Consider the following 16,213-nt stretch of genomic DNA (forward strand, 5'->3'; position numbering starts at 1 on the left):
GTAGTACTACAATGGATATTCATTGTATGCTCTTGTACATCACACCATTCACACGCATTGGTTTAACTTTAACAATAACCTATCTTTGAAACACGAGGCTGAAAATTTTGACATAGACTGAAGAATATAATGGAAGAGTGAACAAAGGAATATTTTGAGACAAAGAATTAGAGGCATGCAAAAGGTGGTAGAGTGATTGATCAAGGAAAGATAACAAAATAAAGAGAGATAAACTTATCACTATTAATTGATTAAGATAAAAAAATCTAGTGGATTCTAATAATCATGTGGAATAATAATATGTTTACATTGTTACATAATTTAGCCTAATATTAACCTTTCGGCTAAAAAGAAAGAAGTGTTCTTGGGGCCGAAAATTCGATTTAGAAGATAAATTGAATAAATAGTGATGAATAAGAATTTTTCTTTGCACCTAATAAGCAAAAGCAAAAGATCCTAGAGTGACTTAATTAATATCAAAAGTTAACATCGGAATGAGATCAATCTCATCACTAACTATAACTAATGGGTTTAGTAGTACAACTAGAAGTGACCCACGTATCTATTTATCAGATCTAATTATTCGATTCAGTCCTTAATTGCATCTAAAATTAAAGTCCGATTATGACCATGACTGAAAACTATCACAACTTGACAAATATTGATTAATAATTTTTTAAAAAGAACAATCGTATCTGACTTAAATTTGTACTAAATTGATGAAGTCCTTACCTTAAATGGCACTGAAGTAAATGACTTTTACCTTAACTAATTTGTTAATCAAACTAAGTTGAGCAAAACCTGATTTAAACAACCTGTTGCTACTTTAAATAGTATTATACGAAAAGGTTATCGTGACTCATAATAAGGACCCAATTAGAACCCATAAGCAAGCCTAGAATAAACATAACTTAAGTGACACTCTCTTTAGCAATAAACTCTCATACAACAAAAACAAACTAATTAACAAAGCAATCCTCTTGGCGCCTCCTTTTTCATTTTCTCACTATATATACTTACATTTGTCCCTCTCCTCACTTTGGACATCCAACACCAAACTTGTTTTTTTAACAAACACCTTCTCAAACTCTTTCTTCCTCTCTTTTTCTCTTATTCTCTTATTCCCTCCACTAATAATCTCCAAATTAATTAAATAACAACTAGAACAAATCATCCTAAGAAAATCACTTATGCCCTTCAATTGCATAGCACCAAAGCCGGAGAATAACGGCTGTAATAACAATAATACAACCCTCCAAGATCTTCCCACGATGTTGGAACCCGTTTTCCCCATCGCTTTAAAGGTTTTTCATTCTATCCTTATTTCGGGTCAATTGGAAACAGCCTCTCTTAATATCTTACGTGTGAAAAATTGATATAGTTTGTGTATGTATGTTTAGCATGTCTTTGTTGTGTTTATAATTACTTCTACTAAACGTTAGTTTCTAACAAGCCTACTTTAATTTCTTGCTTTTTTTAGTTTGAGGAAGTGGTGTACAAGGTAAAGTTGCAAGGTCAAAAATGCAAGGAAAAGACCATCCTTAATGGTGTTAGTGGCGTGGTATGTCCGGGAGAGATCCTAGCCATGCTAGGTCCTTCGGGTAGCGGTAAAACCACCCTACTAAGCGCCCTCGGCGGAAGGATTGGTGGCAAGTTACTAAGCGGTAAAATCACCTACAACGGCCAACCTTTCTCCGGTTCAATAAAGAGACGTACAGGCTTTGTTGCTCAAGATGATGTACTATACCCTCACCTCACAGTATTTGAGACCTTATTGTTTACAGCCCTTTTAAGGCTACCAAGCGCCCTGGCTCACGAAGTTAAAGTAAGCCAGGTGGAACGCGTGGTAGCAGAGTTGGGCCTAGGCCGGGTGAGAAATAGTATGATTGGAGGCCCATTAGTAAGGGGTATCTCAGGAGGAGAAAAAAAGAGGGTTAGCATAGGTCAGGAGATGTTGATTAACCCAAGCCTAATGTTATTAGATGAGCCTACTTCGGGCCTAGATTCAACCACGGCTTTACGTATCATGGTCACCCTTAAGGGTCTGGCTGAGGGGGGACGGACTGTAATCACCACGATCCACCAACCATCTAGTCGTCTATACCACATGTTCCACAAGGTGGTACTTCTATCCGAGGGCAGACCCATCTATTACGGGTCTGCCTCCTCCGCTCTAGAATATTTCAATTCGGTCGGATTTTCAACCTCCTTGACAATTAACCCTGCCGATCTTCTCCTAGACCTCGCTAGTGGTAAGCCAACATAAACTTTTGTACATTTTAACTTAAAAAATCAAGTTAATTTTAGTTACAAATTATATTTTAAGATTTTATTTACACTCATCTAATCTTAACAATTAAAGTAGATATATTAGATAATAAAGGGTAATCAATAATTATAATAGTACTTGTATATTATGATTGGGGTAAGCTTTATGGCCTACTATACTATCCTCAAAGTGGTGGGAGTGATCATGATTTATCATCATTGTAACTTTACTTATAAATTTGGAAGTGGAAGAAAGAATTAGGACTAGCCCACTTACCTTCAAATAATATAATGGTGACCCCACCCATTGTTTGGTGCTAAGGTTTATAATGTGCTAACATATATCATGATAATCTCTCATTAACCTTAATTAGTTATATAATTAAACATGTATAGACAAGCAACATGATTAAGTTCAAGGTGACTAAGTCTTAAACTTCCTTTTCACCTTTACTTGCTTCACTTTATACTTCAACCAAGATTGTCTAAGTAATGCTTGACATGTCATAATTGTACTAGAAATCAAATAAAAAGTACTAATTACAATATTAACAAGTTGTGTTAAAAGTTAATCTTCTTTTCTTCTTTATTAATTATGTTTTAACTTTTTTTAGGTATTGGGCCGGAGTCCAAGCATGCAATGGAGACAGGTGAAAATATGGAGCAAGAAAAGAAACAAGTGAGAGAAGCTCTAATTTCTGCTTATGAAAAGAATATATCAACAAGATTGAAGACTGAACTTTGTAATTTGGAAACGGCTAATTACGGTTGGAAGAAAGATGCCTCTAACACAACAAGTATATAACTTCTTTACCTACTTTTATTATTCCTTTCAAGAATTAGTTAATAATGGACATGCATAATTATAATAATGATTAAGAAGTAATATAATAGCTAGCACTCCCCTATGTTTTTTTAGTTACACTTAAGTACTTGTGTTGTCGTGTCGGGTTCACACTTCTCCGTTTTAAACTGTGTTTATTTATGAGTTTATTACTTTATAAGATAGTTGAATTTGACAGACTGACACTTGAACACGTATATGTTTCTGACACAAATAATTAAGGTAATATTGTAATAGCCAATTATTTACATACTTAGAAAGCAGGAAGTTAGAGCTAGTAAATATAAATTACATGTCATGAATAATGAAAAATATCTCATTGTACTCACCTTAAGAAAAAAATTAATAATATAAAAGAATGTGTGTAGTTGCAATTCTTGTGGAAGGGGGGCCGGGGTTAAGACGGTAAATGTGATATGACAAAAAAAAAAAAAAAAATAGTTAAGGTAGGTAGAACATGAAATCACGAGCAAAGCAATTAAAAATATAGAACAAAAAAAAACAGAAAGATATCATTATTTATTTATAGCAATATATAATCAAAATTTTACAAATATTATTTTATTATGGAAGAGATTATATATGTATACTAACATAACATTATGTCATATCATATTGATTAGGCATTTGTAATTATGTGTTGTCTAATCACAAATTATTATGATAATTAGGGAAAGACAGAAAAGGAGAACAATGGTGCACAAGCTGGTGGCACCAATTCAAAGTATTGCTACAGAGAGGGATGAAAGAAAGGAGATTTGAAGCATTTAATAGGCTCAGAATCTTCCAGGTCTTAAGTGTTGCCACCCTTGGTGGGCTCCTTTGGTGGCACACCCCTGAATCCCACATTGAAGATAGAGTAAGCTACCTTTCATTTTCTTTCATTCCTTTTTTGTAAAATTTTGTACCATATCATGTTTGTAGAGATTACACATCACGATCATGAGTTTGTTCGATACTCAGTCGATATAAGAGGTTAAGTTAGAGCAGTTGGCTAGGAGGAATTCTAGGACTCTAACCGTTAGAGTCATTTATGACTCTAACAGCACACGTTGGTATTTATGACTCTAACAGCACACGTTGGTATTTCACATGATACCAACAACAAATTATATCGATACCATCAAAACAATTTTATGTTCGTTGGTATCAATGAATAAGGTGATTGGTATCATGGTGATACTATCTAAAGTATAATGAAATACCAACATGTGTTATGACATTATTTTTTTCAAGTGTGGTAAAAGTAAATGGACGATTATACCCTTGTTAGAGTCATAAATGACTCTAACAGTTAGAGTCTTAAAACTCCTCGTTGGCTAGCTCTCTTACTGACTTTAATTTAGATGGCAGATTTAGGGTTTGATAGAGAGAGACTTCTTTCAGCCACATCTTAGGACTTAGGTACCACAAACTAGTATTGTTATGAAACTATAGGACAAAGAAAACTTAGTGGTCTAGCTAATTTACAACTTTAAATATTGTGTTCTAATAAAGAAGCTTATCAGCAAAGTTATAAGATAATAATTTTATTAATTTACTTTTTAAGATAATCAAACTACTAATTATGCCTTACTTAATACGACTATACTGAGTACGGAATTTGATAAAGTAATAATAAAAATCAATTCAAAGAATTTTATTATTAAATTAAACATAGCATCTTACTTTAAGATTGGAGATTTTATTCAAGTTAAAGCAATACTCAAAATTAATGAAATTCCCGTTTAGTATTAGATTTGTTATCTTTATATTGATTCTCGTACCTCCTTACTAACCACTAAAGATTTAGTTTTGCTATTTCTTTACTTTATTCTTCATCAATTTAATTGTTTCTTTAGGCTTATTGATGGATTTGATTTAACCTCCACCACGAATTGCATGTGATTTAGATTTTTCATCTTTTACTACTCAGTACTAAAAGCCCATGTAGTTTATGTACTTCTAGTGGGCACGATAAAGTTACTTTTATGTAAGCTTAGAAGTGAAAGTTGTTTAAGATATAAAGTGGTAAATGATTTATACTTTTGATAAGGTGATTCTCATTTACCTTTCTCTACAAAAATTATTTTATGCAACTGGGTGTATCTTTCTCAAGAGTTTCGAGCATAGTGCTCTTAAACCTATATATAAATATCATGTGACTCATACCAGTGTTAAGCATATGTAGGTTTATGAGCACCATTTTCATTGTTCGTAGATGAACTGTATATACTACCTCCGTAAATGTTATGTGCAACTTTAGAATATTTTATATCTCACAAATAATACCCCAAAGTTACACATAACAATTAACAGAGGTAGTAATTATTTAGGTTGATATTGTTATCTGACTATATATATTATCAATATTGTGCAGGTTGCTTTGATTTTCTTCTTTTCCGTATTTTGGGGTTTTTACCCTTTATATAATGCGGTTTTCACCTTTCCACAAGAACGAAGAATGCTAATCAAGGAACGCACATCAGGAATGTACAAGCTCTCCTCATACTTTCTAGCAAGAACAATAGGAGACTTACCCTTGGAGCTAGCCCTACCTACCGCCTTTGTCTTCATAATATATTGGATGGGTGGACTAAAGCCAAACCCTATCATCTTTATTCTTTCTCTCATTGTTGTCCTTTACAATGTTTTGGTTGCTCAAAGCCTAGGCCTTGCAATAGGTGCAATACTAATGGACATCAAACCGGCAACCACCTTGGCATCGGTCACAACCCTAGTGTTCCTAATCGCCGGAGGCTACTATGTCCAACAAATCCCTCCTTTCATTGTGTGGCTTAAGTACTTGAGTTATAGCTACTATTGTTACAAGTTACTCCTTGGTGTACAATACCAAGAAGATGATACTTACCCTTGCTTGAAGATGGGAAAATGGGAATGGTGCAAAGTTATTGATGTTCCTGCTGTAAAATCAATGGGCCTCAATCATTTATGGATGGATGTTTGTGTCTTGGGACTAATGTTGGTGGGCTATAGAATAGTTGCTTACTTAGCATTACAACGAGTACGCATGAGGTGAACTTTTATGTAGTGGCAGGAAAGTATATATACGTCTTTTTGAGGGCTTGTCTATTATACACCCGAGGATATATGAATGGAGTAGTGCTTTATTAACTTAGAAAACTTTAAGGGTTCACTCCATTTTTCTTTCACTTGAAAAATAATTGTAATTTAGACAAGAAAATCATAATTTTGGCGGTAAGTACTTCTATAGAAATGAAATGGTACTACTTATGATCATGTATACTAAAGCTAAGTATTATGGAGTACTAGAAGCATTTTTACCTAAACTAGCAATTGTTTTGATGCACTATATATATTAATCTAATTATTACCAATTAATTTACCTTCAACTTTTTTTCAATTTAGTCTAATTACCGATTAAATTAGCTTCAATTTTTTTTTTTTATCATTTATTTCAAATCTTCTTTAAATTCTCAACGTTTTAAGTATACATGTGTATTATTTTTTCAACATGCATGTTAGGTTCAAGAAGAAAAATAGATCCAACCATTAAGTATTAGAATCATGCTACATTTAAATTATATAATCTTCATATTTGTTTTTTGTTTCAATATATGCATGAATGTGCAGAGTTGATAAATTATATAATTTATTATGGGGACAAAAATATTTGTGGGAGAGAAAAAAGTAAACATCAAAGTTGTACTCCGTATTTAATTTAAAATAGTGGAAAAATGTAAGTCATGGTTGAGACTCTTGATAGGCTATACAAGTCCCAAACCAATAAAATCCCACTACTTTATTCATTTACGAAATGTGGAGGGGGGGGGGGGGGGGGCAAAATGCAACCCTTATTACCCTCTAAGCTAGCTATGCCCTTAGGTGCGATAAATTCAAAAATTATGGAGGGGTCGGGGGTGGTGGAAACGCAAACCTAATTAGCCCCCTTAGCTAGCTCTGCCCTTAGATGCGATGAATTCAAAAGTTATATGGAGTGGTTGGGGGGAACGCAACCCTAATTAGCCCTCTAAGCTTTCTCCCCTAACATGCGATAAATTCAAAAGTTATATGGAGGGCCAGGGGGTGACGCAACCCTAATTAGCCTCCTAAGCTAGATTAGATGCGATAAATTCAAAAGTTATGGAGCAATATGGGCAAGAGTCTTACTCATCTCTTTTCTAGTATACACTTGGGCCCTGTTCTTTAGAGCTAATCTACTATATTGATATCTATTTGGCTTTGCTGATTTAATCTGCTCTGTTGACACATGTTCTGCTCTGCTGAAATTTGTTTTTCTCTAGCCAAAAGCTCAAAAGAATAAGGCCTTAAACTATCTAAATTGCGCTCATCTTATGATATGCAGTAGCCAAGGTACATAATAATAGTAAAATATGCAATGAAGATCATGTCATCTTATGTCAACTAAACTGTGCTTATCTTGTGCTATAATGAAAGTCTTTGTAATAGTTGTAAATATATAGTAGTATATATATACAATCCTGTGTTACACAAATACATGAAATGATGAAACAAACCACAACATTTTCAAAAACTTTTGTATACATCCGGTTTACACTAATATTAGTGTACATCGAGCAGTATAGGGGTAACTTTAAGTCAATTTAGGGTAATTTTTTGCCTTTTTTTGGGTAACTTTGAACATAATATGATTTTTTTTTATAAATCGAACAAGAAAAGTTTTATAAGGGTGATAAAATTACTTTCAATCACTAATAATTAAATTTTAGTCATTTAAAATGTGATTCTTTACCAATAAAACGTAGATTATTTTTATTTGTTTTGGGTTACTTTTATACATATTAGGGTAACTTTTATTCATTTTAGGGGTAACTTTTAATCACTTTAAGAGAGATTTAAAATGGATGTACAATAATTATTGTACACTTGATTTTTTTAAAAGTTTGTGCAACATTTTAGGTGTTAAACAAATGAAAAGTTATGCGAAAAAATTTGTACAAAGTTTATATTTTACTCCATCCGTTTTTAAATACTTGCTCCACTTTCCTTTTTCGGCCATTTTTAAATACTTACTCCAATTCCTTATTTGGAAAGTTTTTACAATACTAAATTCATTTCTACCACCTAGTGGGCCCAACAAATATCATATTAAATTCATATTCTCTCCCCTCCAATTTCTCCACTACTTTTGCTTTTTATAATTTTTTATTCTTCCACCAACCCCACTACCTCTATATTTTATTACTTTTTTTAATTTTTCCTAAAACTCCGCGCATGAAAAAATGGAGCAAGTATTTAAAAACGGAGGGAGTAGTAATAAGGAGCTCCACACCAAGTCTCCAATTTCAAAACAAACATTTCGAATGCTGTATTCATATAAGTAGGCCCAACCAATACCTTATAACCTTTAGTATAAGTTTCGGCCTTCCACTCAACGAATTTCTTTTGTTTTAGCTGGGCTGGACTAATACTATCAAAGATAACTAGGCCCAACCAAGAGACCTTTATTATCTTTAAAAGATATCATCCAATTAATAGCCTCAAATACAATTACAATTGCATAAGTATAATAATTATTATTATGATTATAATCTTTCGTCAAATAATCATTGTAATGGTAGTGATTTTAGAGGATTTAGTAATGGAGTAGAGTAGAGAGGAGGAGAGCAGAGGAGAGAGAAATAGAGGGGAAGAGAAAAAGGAGTGAGGTGCGAGATTGCCGTACAAACAATTGTCGAACCAATAATTTGTGTTTTTAGTTTCATTAATGTTATTTAAATTTTTATTATATAATTTCTCAACTTTTTTTTTTTTTTTTTTTTAACATTGGATTAGAATTTTTTAAAGTTATATATTCATATTAAAAGATTAATTGTGTTCATATTATAGTGTGAAAAAATAAATTGAATATATTGGTTTATCATTATAATGCTATGGTAGTCATATTTTAAACAACCACTAAAAAAAATCCTAATTTTATGGATTTATTACATTTTACGATTTTGGTGTTTTATCACCCCTTAAAACATCACTTTATGATTTTACTATCATGTAAAAACTTTATTTTAAAATACCACCCATAAAAAACTTAAATTAAATTATATGTCACCACCTATTACCTTGATTACCGTTCAAGTTTCCAGTTGCGGGGCCAATATAACGACTAGTATGACCATTTTAAAGCCTTCTTTCTTCGAATTATTTCCTATAAACTAATCCCTTTTGTTTATAAATTTATTTATTTCCAAAATCTCCATATTAGTGTTTGTTAATAATAGATGCAAAAAAATTAAAGAACCTAACAAAGAATAACACAATATGTGGTTCACTAACGATGATTTAGGTTTGTACATCCACGAATAGATAAGGGGAGTGGTGTTTTTTTTAAACAAAAAAAATCTCTGAAAGTAAAATTTACATGCATAATAGTTGTTATGTTAAACCCCAAGAGAGTTATATAATACTCTCACAATACAAAAGCAGAATAGGTCAAAGTTGGGTCAAAAAATTGAAAAGCATAACCTATATTTCGAATTTTTAAATGGACCTAATTCACATTAATCTATTGTGGACCATTAACATTAAAGAAACTATGGTTGTTTTATTAATAATAAAAAAAAAGGTCACTATAATAATAATAATAATAATAATAATAATAATAATAATAATAATAATAATAATAATAATAATAATAATAAAAGTCACTATGTTGAAATAAAAGTCATTTTGGTAATATATAAGCTATAAGAGATTAATTTTTTTAATGAAATAATTTATATACTGGTCAATATGAATAATAAAGGTCACTATGTTAAAATTAGGGTCATAACGTCATACTTCAAGTTCACAATAATATTAAATGTTATAGAAGTTTTAATAAAGGTTACCATGTTAAAATTAAGGTTTAATATGTTTAAAATAAGGGTCACTATGTTCAATATGATGTTAGTTGCGTGTGTGTAAACCTTGGGTCCACAATAACGACCAGGTCCACGCAAGTTTTTTTGAATCTATATATTGTCTTCTTCTTTATAGTTGAGACAATTCATTTGTCATTGTAAAATTATATAAAGTAGATACAAATAAAATTTACATTGAGACAATTAAACTAGATCTCACATGACTATTTTTATCCTAGTTATAAATCACGAAAGTTAATGAAAGTGTTGTTTGTAAATAGGGCAAAAGTCAAAGTGTGTCAACTAAAAAAACATAAAATAATAGGTATCATAAGTTTTGTGAAGATTTCCCACGCACAAACCTAGCCCCCATAATAGGGCTCATTGCCCCTAGACCTAATTCACTGAACAGGCAACGAGACTCCTGTGTTAATCGTCCTAAGGGAGCTAGCTGATCCAAGATATATTCTAATTTATAACAACGTAAAATCTAAACGTGTTAAAACATTAAAAATTTAAAATTAATAATTACAATATTTAAATGGAGGAAAGGACACAAACCGAGTATCTAAGCATTCCTTCTTTATTTTTTATTTTTAATTGTTGACTAATCTCACATATAATACTCGTATTTAGCATTTTTGACCCATCCACCCACCCACCCAAAAGAATCCAAACACACTATTACAAAAAAAAACAAAACATTATTACATTCCAACCAAATCAACTATAAGATGCGTACCTTCCTAAACTTTGTTCCCTCTTTCCCGTTGACTCTCTCCAGTCTCCACCACCTTCTTCCTCTAATTCTCCATCCTCTCCTCCTCCTCTCCACAATTCCCAACCCCATTCCACCACCAATCCCGTGGTCTCGTATCGTTTAAAAAAAAAAAACGAGAGAGTCTGACCACATACAAGCCCAACACGACATTATTATTCCATCAACTAATAATAAACAACACAAAACATGCCTCTATTAGTAGATTGCTCAAATTGCAAGACACCCCTCCAACTCCCGCCCGGCGCTAATTCAATCCGCTGCGCCATTTGCCACGCAATCACTCGCATCCACCATGATCCTCGCGCGCTCCCACCCGGTCTGCCCCCGCCACATTCCTACTACCCTCCGCCGCCTCCTCCGCCGCACCACGCCCCTGTTGTGCCACCTTCTTCCTACCACGGAGCTCTTACGCCGCCGTCTATTGCCGGGCGGAAGAAGGCGGTGATTATTGGGATTACATACAGGAATTCAAGATATGAGCTTAAGGGTTGTATTAATGATGCTAAGTGTATGAAGTTTTTGCTTATGAATCGGTTTAAATTCCCTGAAACTGAGATTCTTATGCTTACTGGTATCACTCTTTTTCCCTCAATTTATTCTCTTTTATAGCAATTTTGTTTTGGGTGTTTTCTATTTTTGGTAATTTTGTATATTTTTTGTTTTTTTTTTTTTGTTGATTTAATGCTCTTTTTGTGGGTTTAATTAGGGTATGATCTTTCATTTGGGTATTTTTACTTGATCATTGATTTGTCGGATTTGATTGATTGTGGGGTAGCTATTGTAATTGAGAATTTTCAAGGAAGAAATCAAAAACTGATTGTTGGTGAAATAAAATAAAAAGTTTCTTCCTTTTTTAGTAACGTGATAGAAATGTGAGTTGATCAAACTGTAGGATATTAAATTGGGTTTGCCCAGTCAAGATCTTTCTCAACAATGTACACAGTTAACTATCTCTAGAATATGATTACGAGAGATTAACAACAGAGGTTTGTTATTTAGGGCTGATTTGCCGGTTATCTGAATAAATAGGGCATTAACTTGTTATTTCGGGATTTTTTAAGATCAAGGCATTAGATTTGTACACTCATTGAAGTTAGGGCCTGTTCACATCTACTTAATTTCAGTTCAGTTCAGTTTAGCTCCAATCAGTTCAGTTCAGCTCCAATTGGTTCAGCTCAGCTCCGTTTAGTAAATGTGAACAAACCCTTAATATTAAGTCTGTTTCATACTATGTGTAACATTTATTAAAAACGCTTGTTACACAAGTAACACATAACACAAAATTATGTGCAACAAATGTTATTTTTTAAGTTGTCATTTCTCTCTGTCTCTCTCCTTATCACATGCGTAATGCTGATGCATCACTGTTTTTCTCCGTCCATTTAAAAATCACAAAAAAAAAGCCTTGGAGTTCATGTCAAGGCCTTTGTTGCACATGAAACAAATGTAGTATTATAATTCATTTCTCTTAGAATCTCTAGTGAAGTCAAGATTAGCTAAGGCTGATTAAGAGGCAGTAGGCTAAAAATCGGATAATTTACCCAACGATAAATCAATATTCTGTCATTTTATGCTAAGGCTGCTAACAATTCCAATCTAATTCCCCTTTTGAAAGCTACTTTGCAGAAGATGAGAGGGATCCGTACAGAGTTCCTACCAAGCAAAATATCAGAATGGCAATGGCTTGGCTTGTAGCAGGATGTCGTGCAGGTGACTCACTAGTATTTCACTTTTCCGGGCATGGTTCACAACAGCGGAACTACAATGGAGATGAAGTGGATGGCTATGATGAGACCCTCTGTCCCCTGGACTTTGTTACCAAAGGGATGATCGTAGATGATGAGATTAATGACACAATTGTTAAGCCTCTTCCTCCTGGTGCTAAGCTCCATGCTATTATTGATGCTTGCCATAGTGGCACTATGTTGGACCTACCATTTCTTTGCAGGATGAATGGGTTAGTCTTTCTGCTCTTGGTATCCACTTGTAAAGTTTTAAGTCATTTTACCATCCATTTGTTTCGATTATTAGAGAATCCACCCGCAACTTGAAAAGCATTACAGTAATTTGCCATTACTGCATTTAAGTATACTGTATACCATTGTATTCTTACCAACTATAATTGTCCTTTTTTTTTTTTTGACACTTATAATTGTCCATTTTAACTGGACATTAAGATATTGGATATTTTAATGCAAGGGGTATATTTAGTATTATCCAATACAAAAGATTGGAGGTCGTAAACTGTAACATTATAGGTGGTTTTCTTAAAAAATTATCGAAAAAGTGTGTGGTAATTATGAGGTAATGGGGCTTTATGAGTTATGACAATATGACATCTAAAATGATAACCAATGCAAAACGAGCAGTTTATCTAACAGGTTAATTATGGCAGGAGTGGGCAGTATGTGTGGGAGGACCATCGCCCTAGGTCAGGTAGATGGAAAGGTACTAGTGGTGGAGAGGTTTTCTCCTTCAGTGGCTGTGACGATGATCAAACATCTGCTGATACATCGGTAAGTAGCATTGATCATGATCTCCCTGTGCTTGCTTACATTAATCTATTTGAAAGTTTCTAATGTTATAATACCGCATATAGGAGGTGAGAAAGTAACGTTTTTGACTGGACTTATTAAATTTTGGTTGTGCTGTGTGCAGGCATTATCAAAGGTGACTTCAACTGGAGCTATGACTTACTGTTTCATTCAGGCGATTGAGAGAGGACATGCAAGTACCTATGGGATCATGCTTAATGCTATGCGAGATGCAATCCGCAAGACTGATACTTCACCTGGAGGTGGTGTTGTTACATCTCTCCTTACCATGCTTTTGACTGGAGGAAGTGGTGCTGGATTGAGACAGGTACTAGTTTTCTTTACAAGATAAAACTGTCACAAATATTAAAAAGATAAAATTAAAAATGTACTGTTTAAGGAATTCCGAACTATTATCCACTTACTATTGTAGTATTTCTCTGTGTTGCTTCCTCATACTACCTTTTGATTGCTAGCATAACGTGTTCATAAACAATATATTTTCCAATTAGGACTTTTCTTACATGAGTAATTCGTTTACCCTAATATTTAGGCTGTTCTCACCTTCAATTTAGGTTGGGTTTCAAGTTTGTAAAAGGTTATACTTACCGTGAATCCGTGATATATAATTCTAGAAACGGAACTTACAATACCTTCACTAATGCAAAAATTGTTAAAACAGCCCACTCATGAAACTTAAGAAAAGAAAAGCCAAACCTGCTTCCTATGGAAGTTTTATTATGCTTTGATGAACTTGTTGTCAATATACAAATAGAACTGTAGGAATACTAAGAACATTAAGGAAGTAAACTTAAATTAGATCTATTTTTATTTAAAAATAATAAAATTAAAAAAAAAAAAACCACCTTTTAAGGTTCGACTCCCTCTCAAACTATTGAATATAAGCGAAGCAAGTCAGAAAAACAAGATCCTAAAAAATTATGCACAAACGAGTATAGTCTGGTGTTTGGACCTCAAATCAATCCAATATTACCTCCCAACCTAAGTAAAACTACGGTACATTAGCTTAGCTAGCCACAAAATGTAACAGTTCAAGAGACTTATAGTCTCAATGTGACCGCATCATATTCATCCTCCCCTTCTTGGAATCAGATTGGGCCACAGATTTGAGCCGAAAATCACTCATAAATCTCCTGCATAATTATAACCCTTAACTCAATTATTTCATCACATGTCTATTGTTGGTATCAAGCAGGAAATTGGAACCATGTCGTTGTGTGTTACCAGTCAAATTACACATGATAATCGCATTTACCACTTTCAAATTCTTGTTTTCACATATTTGCTCCTCTTCTTGCTCTCTTTTTTCCCATGTAAGCATGCAAGAACAAACTGTTTATTCTTATCTTTGTGCTTATAGATTCAGCCTATTAGGATTCATTGGCTTAAGAGTGATCTATTTTTACTTCTGTTGCAAAGAGTAGGTATTCTCATGCCCTTTTATGTAGTTCTTGTTGAAATATCATGGTCTTCCACAACATAAGTTGCATGCATCCATTGATGTGACTGCAAAAAAATAGTATACTCCTAGACTCCTAGTCTCCAATGTCAGAAATAATGATCTTTGCTCTGCTATTTTATTTAACCATCAAAGCTTATACAGAAATAACAAGTTTCTCTCGCTGATAAACAATTTTTGTTTATCACTAAGAGAAACTGGGGCAAGCTCAAAGCTTATATACTAAAATAGTATATATGAGTCACTGTAGAAAATTTTGAACCATAAAAATAAATAAATAAAAGCTAAATAGACCATGTTAGTACTAGAACCAATTTTTTTGCTGAATTCAGAATTCATGTCTCCAACTTTACAATTCGATGAGAAAATGCTCTTATTGGTTTTCCATGTATAACTTTGGATTGGCGTGATGTAATCCCAATACGCCATGGAAACAAAGTTCTATCTTCTGAAGTTTTTCCTTGTCTTCCTCTTTTCATTCATGATGCATTAAAACTAATGATAAATCTAGCATTTTTCATATTGTCCTTTTATTGCAAATCACATAGTATTGTTAGCTCTTTCAAATGCCCTCAGCAACAGTGCAACACTAAGGATTGTTTTTAATGCAACCTATTCAATTCCAAAATTTGCTCGAGTATTGCTGTTTCTTGAGTTTATTTAAAGTGAATCTTAGGTCTGTTATCTGCATTCTGCAATCATTGAAGGTGAGCAATGCATATTTTGTGGTTTAGAGTCACCACATTGTAGCTGTAATGTTGATCATACTGCCTCTTAAGAAATTATGAGAAGATCCAGTTTATGCCACCTATCATCATCATCAATTCAATCCAGAGCTCTAAAATATGAACTTTGGCACTCATATTAGAGCCTCTAGATTCTTTTATTAATCTGCACTTGATTATCATACCTGCGCTATTTGCATTGATGTGACCTGTTTTGGATCTAGAGTTGATTGCTTATTATAGTAATTTGTTCTTTCAAATTCTTTAATGTATTATCCTTATTCCTATGCTAGAGGAATTATGTTACTACCTCCGATTTTTTTTAGTTGCAACTTTAGGGTATTATTTGTGACATATAAAATATTCCAAAGTTGCAACTAAAAAAATCAGAGGTAGTATTTTAGATTAGTATTTTCTGGTATATTAACCTTTTCTTTTCCTTGCAGGAACCACAGTTGTCGTCAAATGAAGGATTTGATGTATACAGGAAGCCATTTTCACTATAATAATTATGCAGTGTTTGTACCATTGTTTATAAGCATAGCCTGTAATGTTGTAATATGTCATGTTGTAATATATTTGTAGCCAATTTTTTTTTCGCAATGCATTGGAAATTTGAATTATTAATGGATGTACAATGCATTGGAAATTTGGAATTATCAATGGATAATCAACAATGGCTCAATTAGCTTATGTATTTGTTGGAGGAAAGATGATCTAAAAGTGTTCTGTGCTTTTG

General features: G+C 33.2%; 2 protein-coding genes across 2 annotated transcripts; both read left to right on the forward strand.

Annotated features, from left to right (window-relative positions):
* Positions 1-1,060: 1,060 nt before the first annotated feature.
* On the forward strand, positions 1,061-6,458 carry LOC145583159 (ABC transporter G family member 14-like). Its single transcript, XM_081640331.1, has 5 exons — positions 1,061-1,304; positions 1,481-2,252; positions 2,883-3,065; positions 3,784-3,971; positions 5,472-6,458. The coding sequence occupies exons 1-5, from the start codon at positions 1,191-1,193 to the stop codon at positions 6,129-6,131; spliced, it is 1,917 nt and encodes a 638-aa protein (XP_081496457.1). The 5' UTR covers positions 1,061-1,190; the 3' UTR covers positions 6,132-6,458.
* Positions 6,459-10,731: 4,273 nt separating this feature from the next.
* On the forward strand, positions 10,732-16,169 carry LOC145596173 (metacaspase-1-like). The gene is made up of 5 exons (XM_081652597.1): positions 10,732-11,306; positions 12,362-12,692; positions 13,131-13,251; positions 13,394-13,597; positions 15,921-16,169. The coding sequence occupies exons 1-5, from the start codon at positions 10,922-10,924 to the stop codon at positions 15,978-15,980; spliced, it is 1,101 nt and encodes a 366-aa protein (XP_081508723.1). The 5' UTR covers positions 10,732-10,921; the 3' UTR covers positions 15,981-16,169.
* Positions 16,170-16,213: the final 44 nt, after the last annotated feature.

The sequence above is a fragment of the Chenopodium album genome, chromosome 2 (assembly GCF_948465745.1).
Source record: "Chenopodium album chromosome 2, dcCheAlbu1.1, whole genome shotgun sequence".
Classification (NCBI taxonomy): Eukaryota; Viridiplantae; Streptophyta; class Magnoliopsida; order Caryophyllales; family Amaranthaceae; genus Chenopodium; species Chenopodium album.

What these genes read in the sequence shown, in the direction of transcription:
- LOC145583159 (XM_081640331.1), top strand. Translation starts at nt 1,191, where the DNA reads ATGCCCTTCAATTGCATAGCACCAAAGCCGGAGAATAACGGCTGTAAT. An exon ending in TCTCCTAGACCTCGCTAGTG is followed by an intron (nt 2,253 to 2,882) that starts GTAAGCCAACAT and finishes AACTTTTTTTAG; the next exon opens with GTATTGGGCCGGAGTCCAAG. An exon ending in AATCCCACATTGAAGATAGA is followed by an intron (nt 3,972 to 5,471) that starts GTAAGCTACCTT and finishes AATATTGTGCAG; the next exon opens with GTTGCTTTGATTTTCTTCTT.
- LOC145596173 (XM_081652597.1), top strand. Translation starts at nt 10,922, where the DNA reads ATGCCTCTATTAGTAGATTGCTCAAATTGCAAGACACCCCTCCAACTC. An exon ending in TGAGATTCTTATGCTTACTG is followed by an intron (nt 11,307 to 12,361) that starts GTATCACTCTTT and finishes GCTACTTTGCAG; the next exon opens with AAGATGAGAGGGATCCGTAC. An exon ending in GTGGTGCTGGATTGAGACAG is followed by an intron (nt 13,598 to 15,920) that starts GTACTAGTTTTC and finishes TTTTCCTTGCAG; the next exon opens with GAACCACAGTTGTCGTCAAA.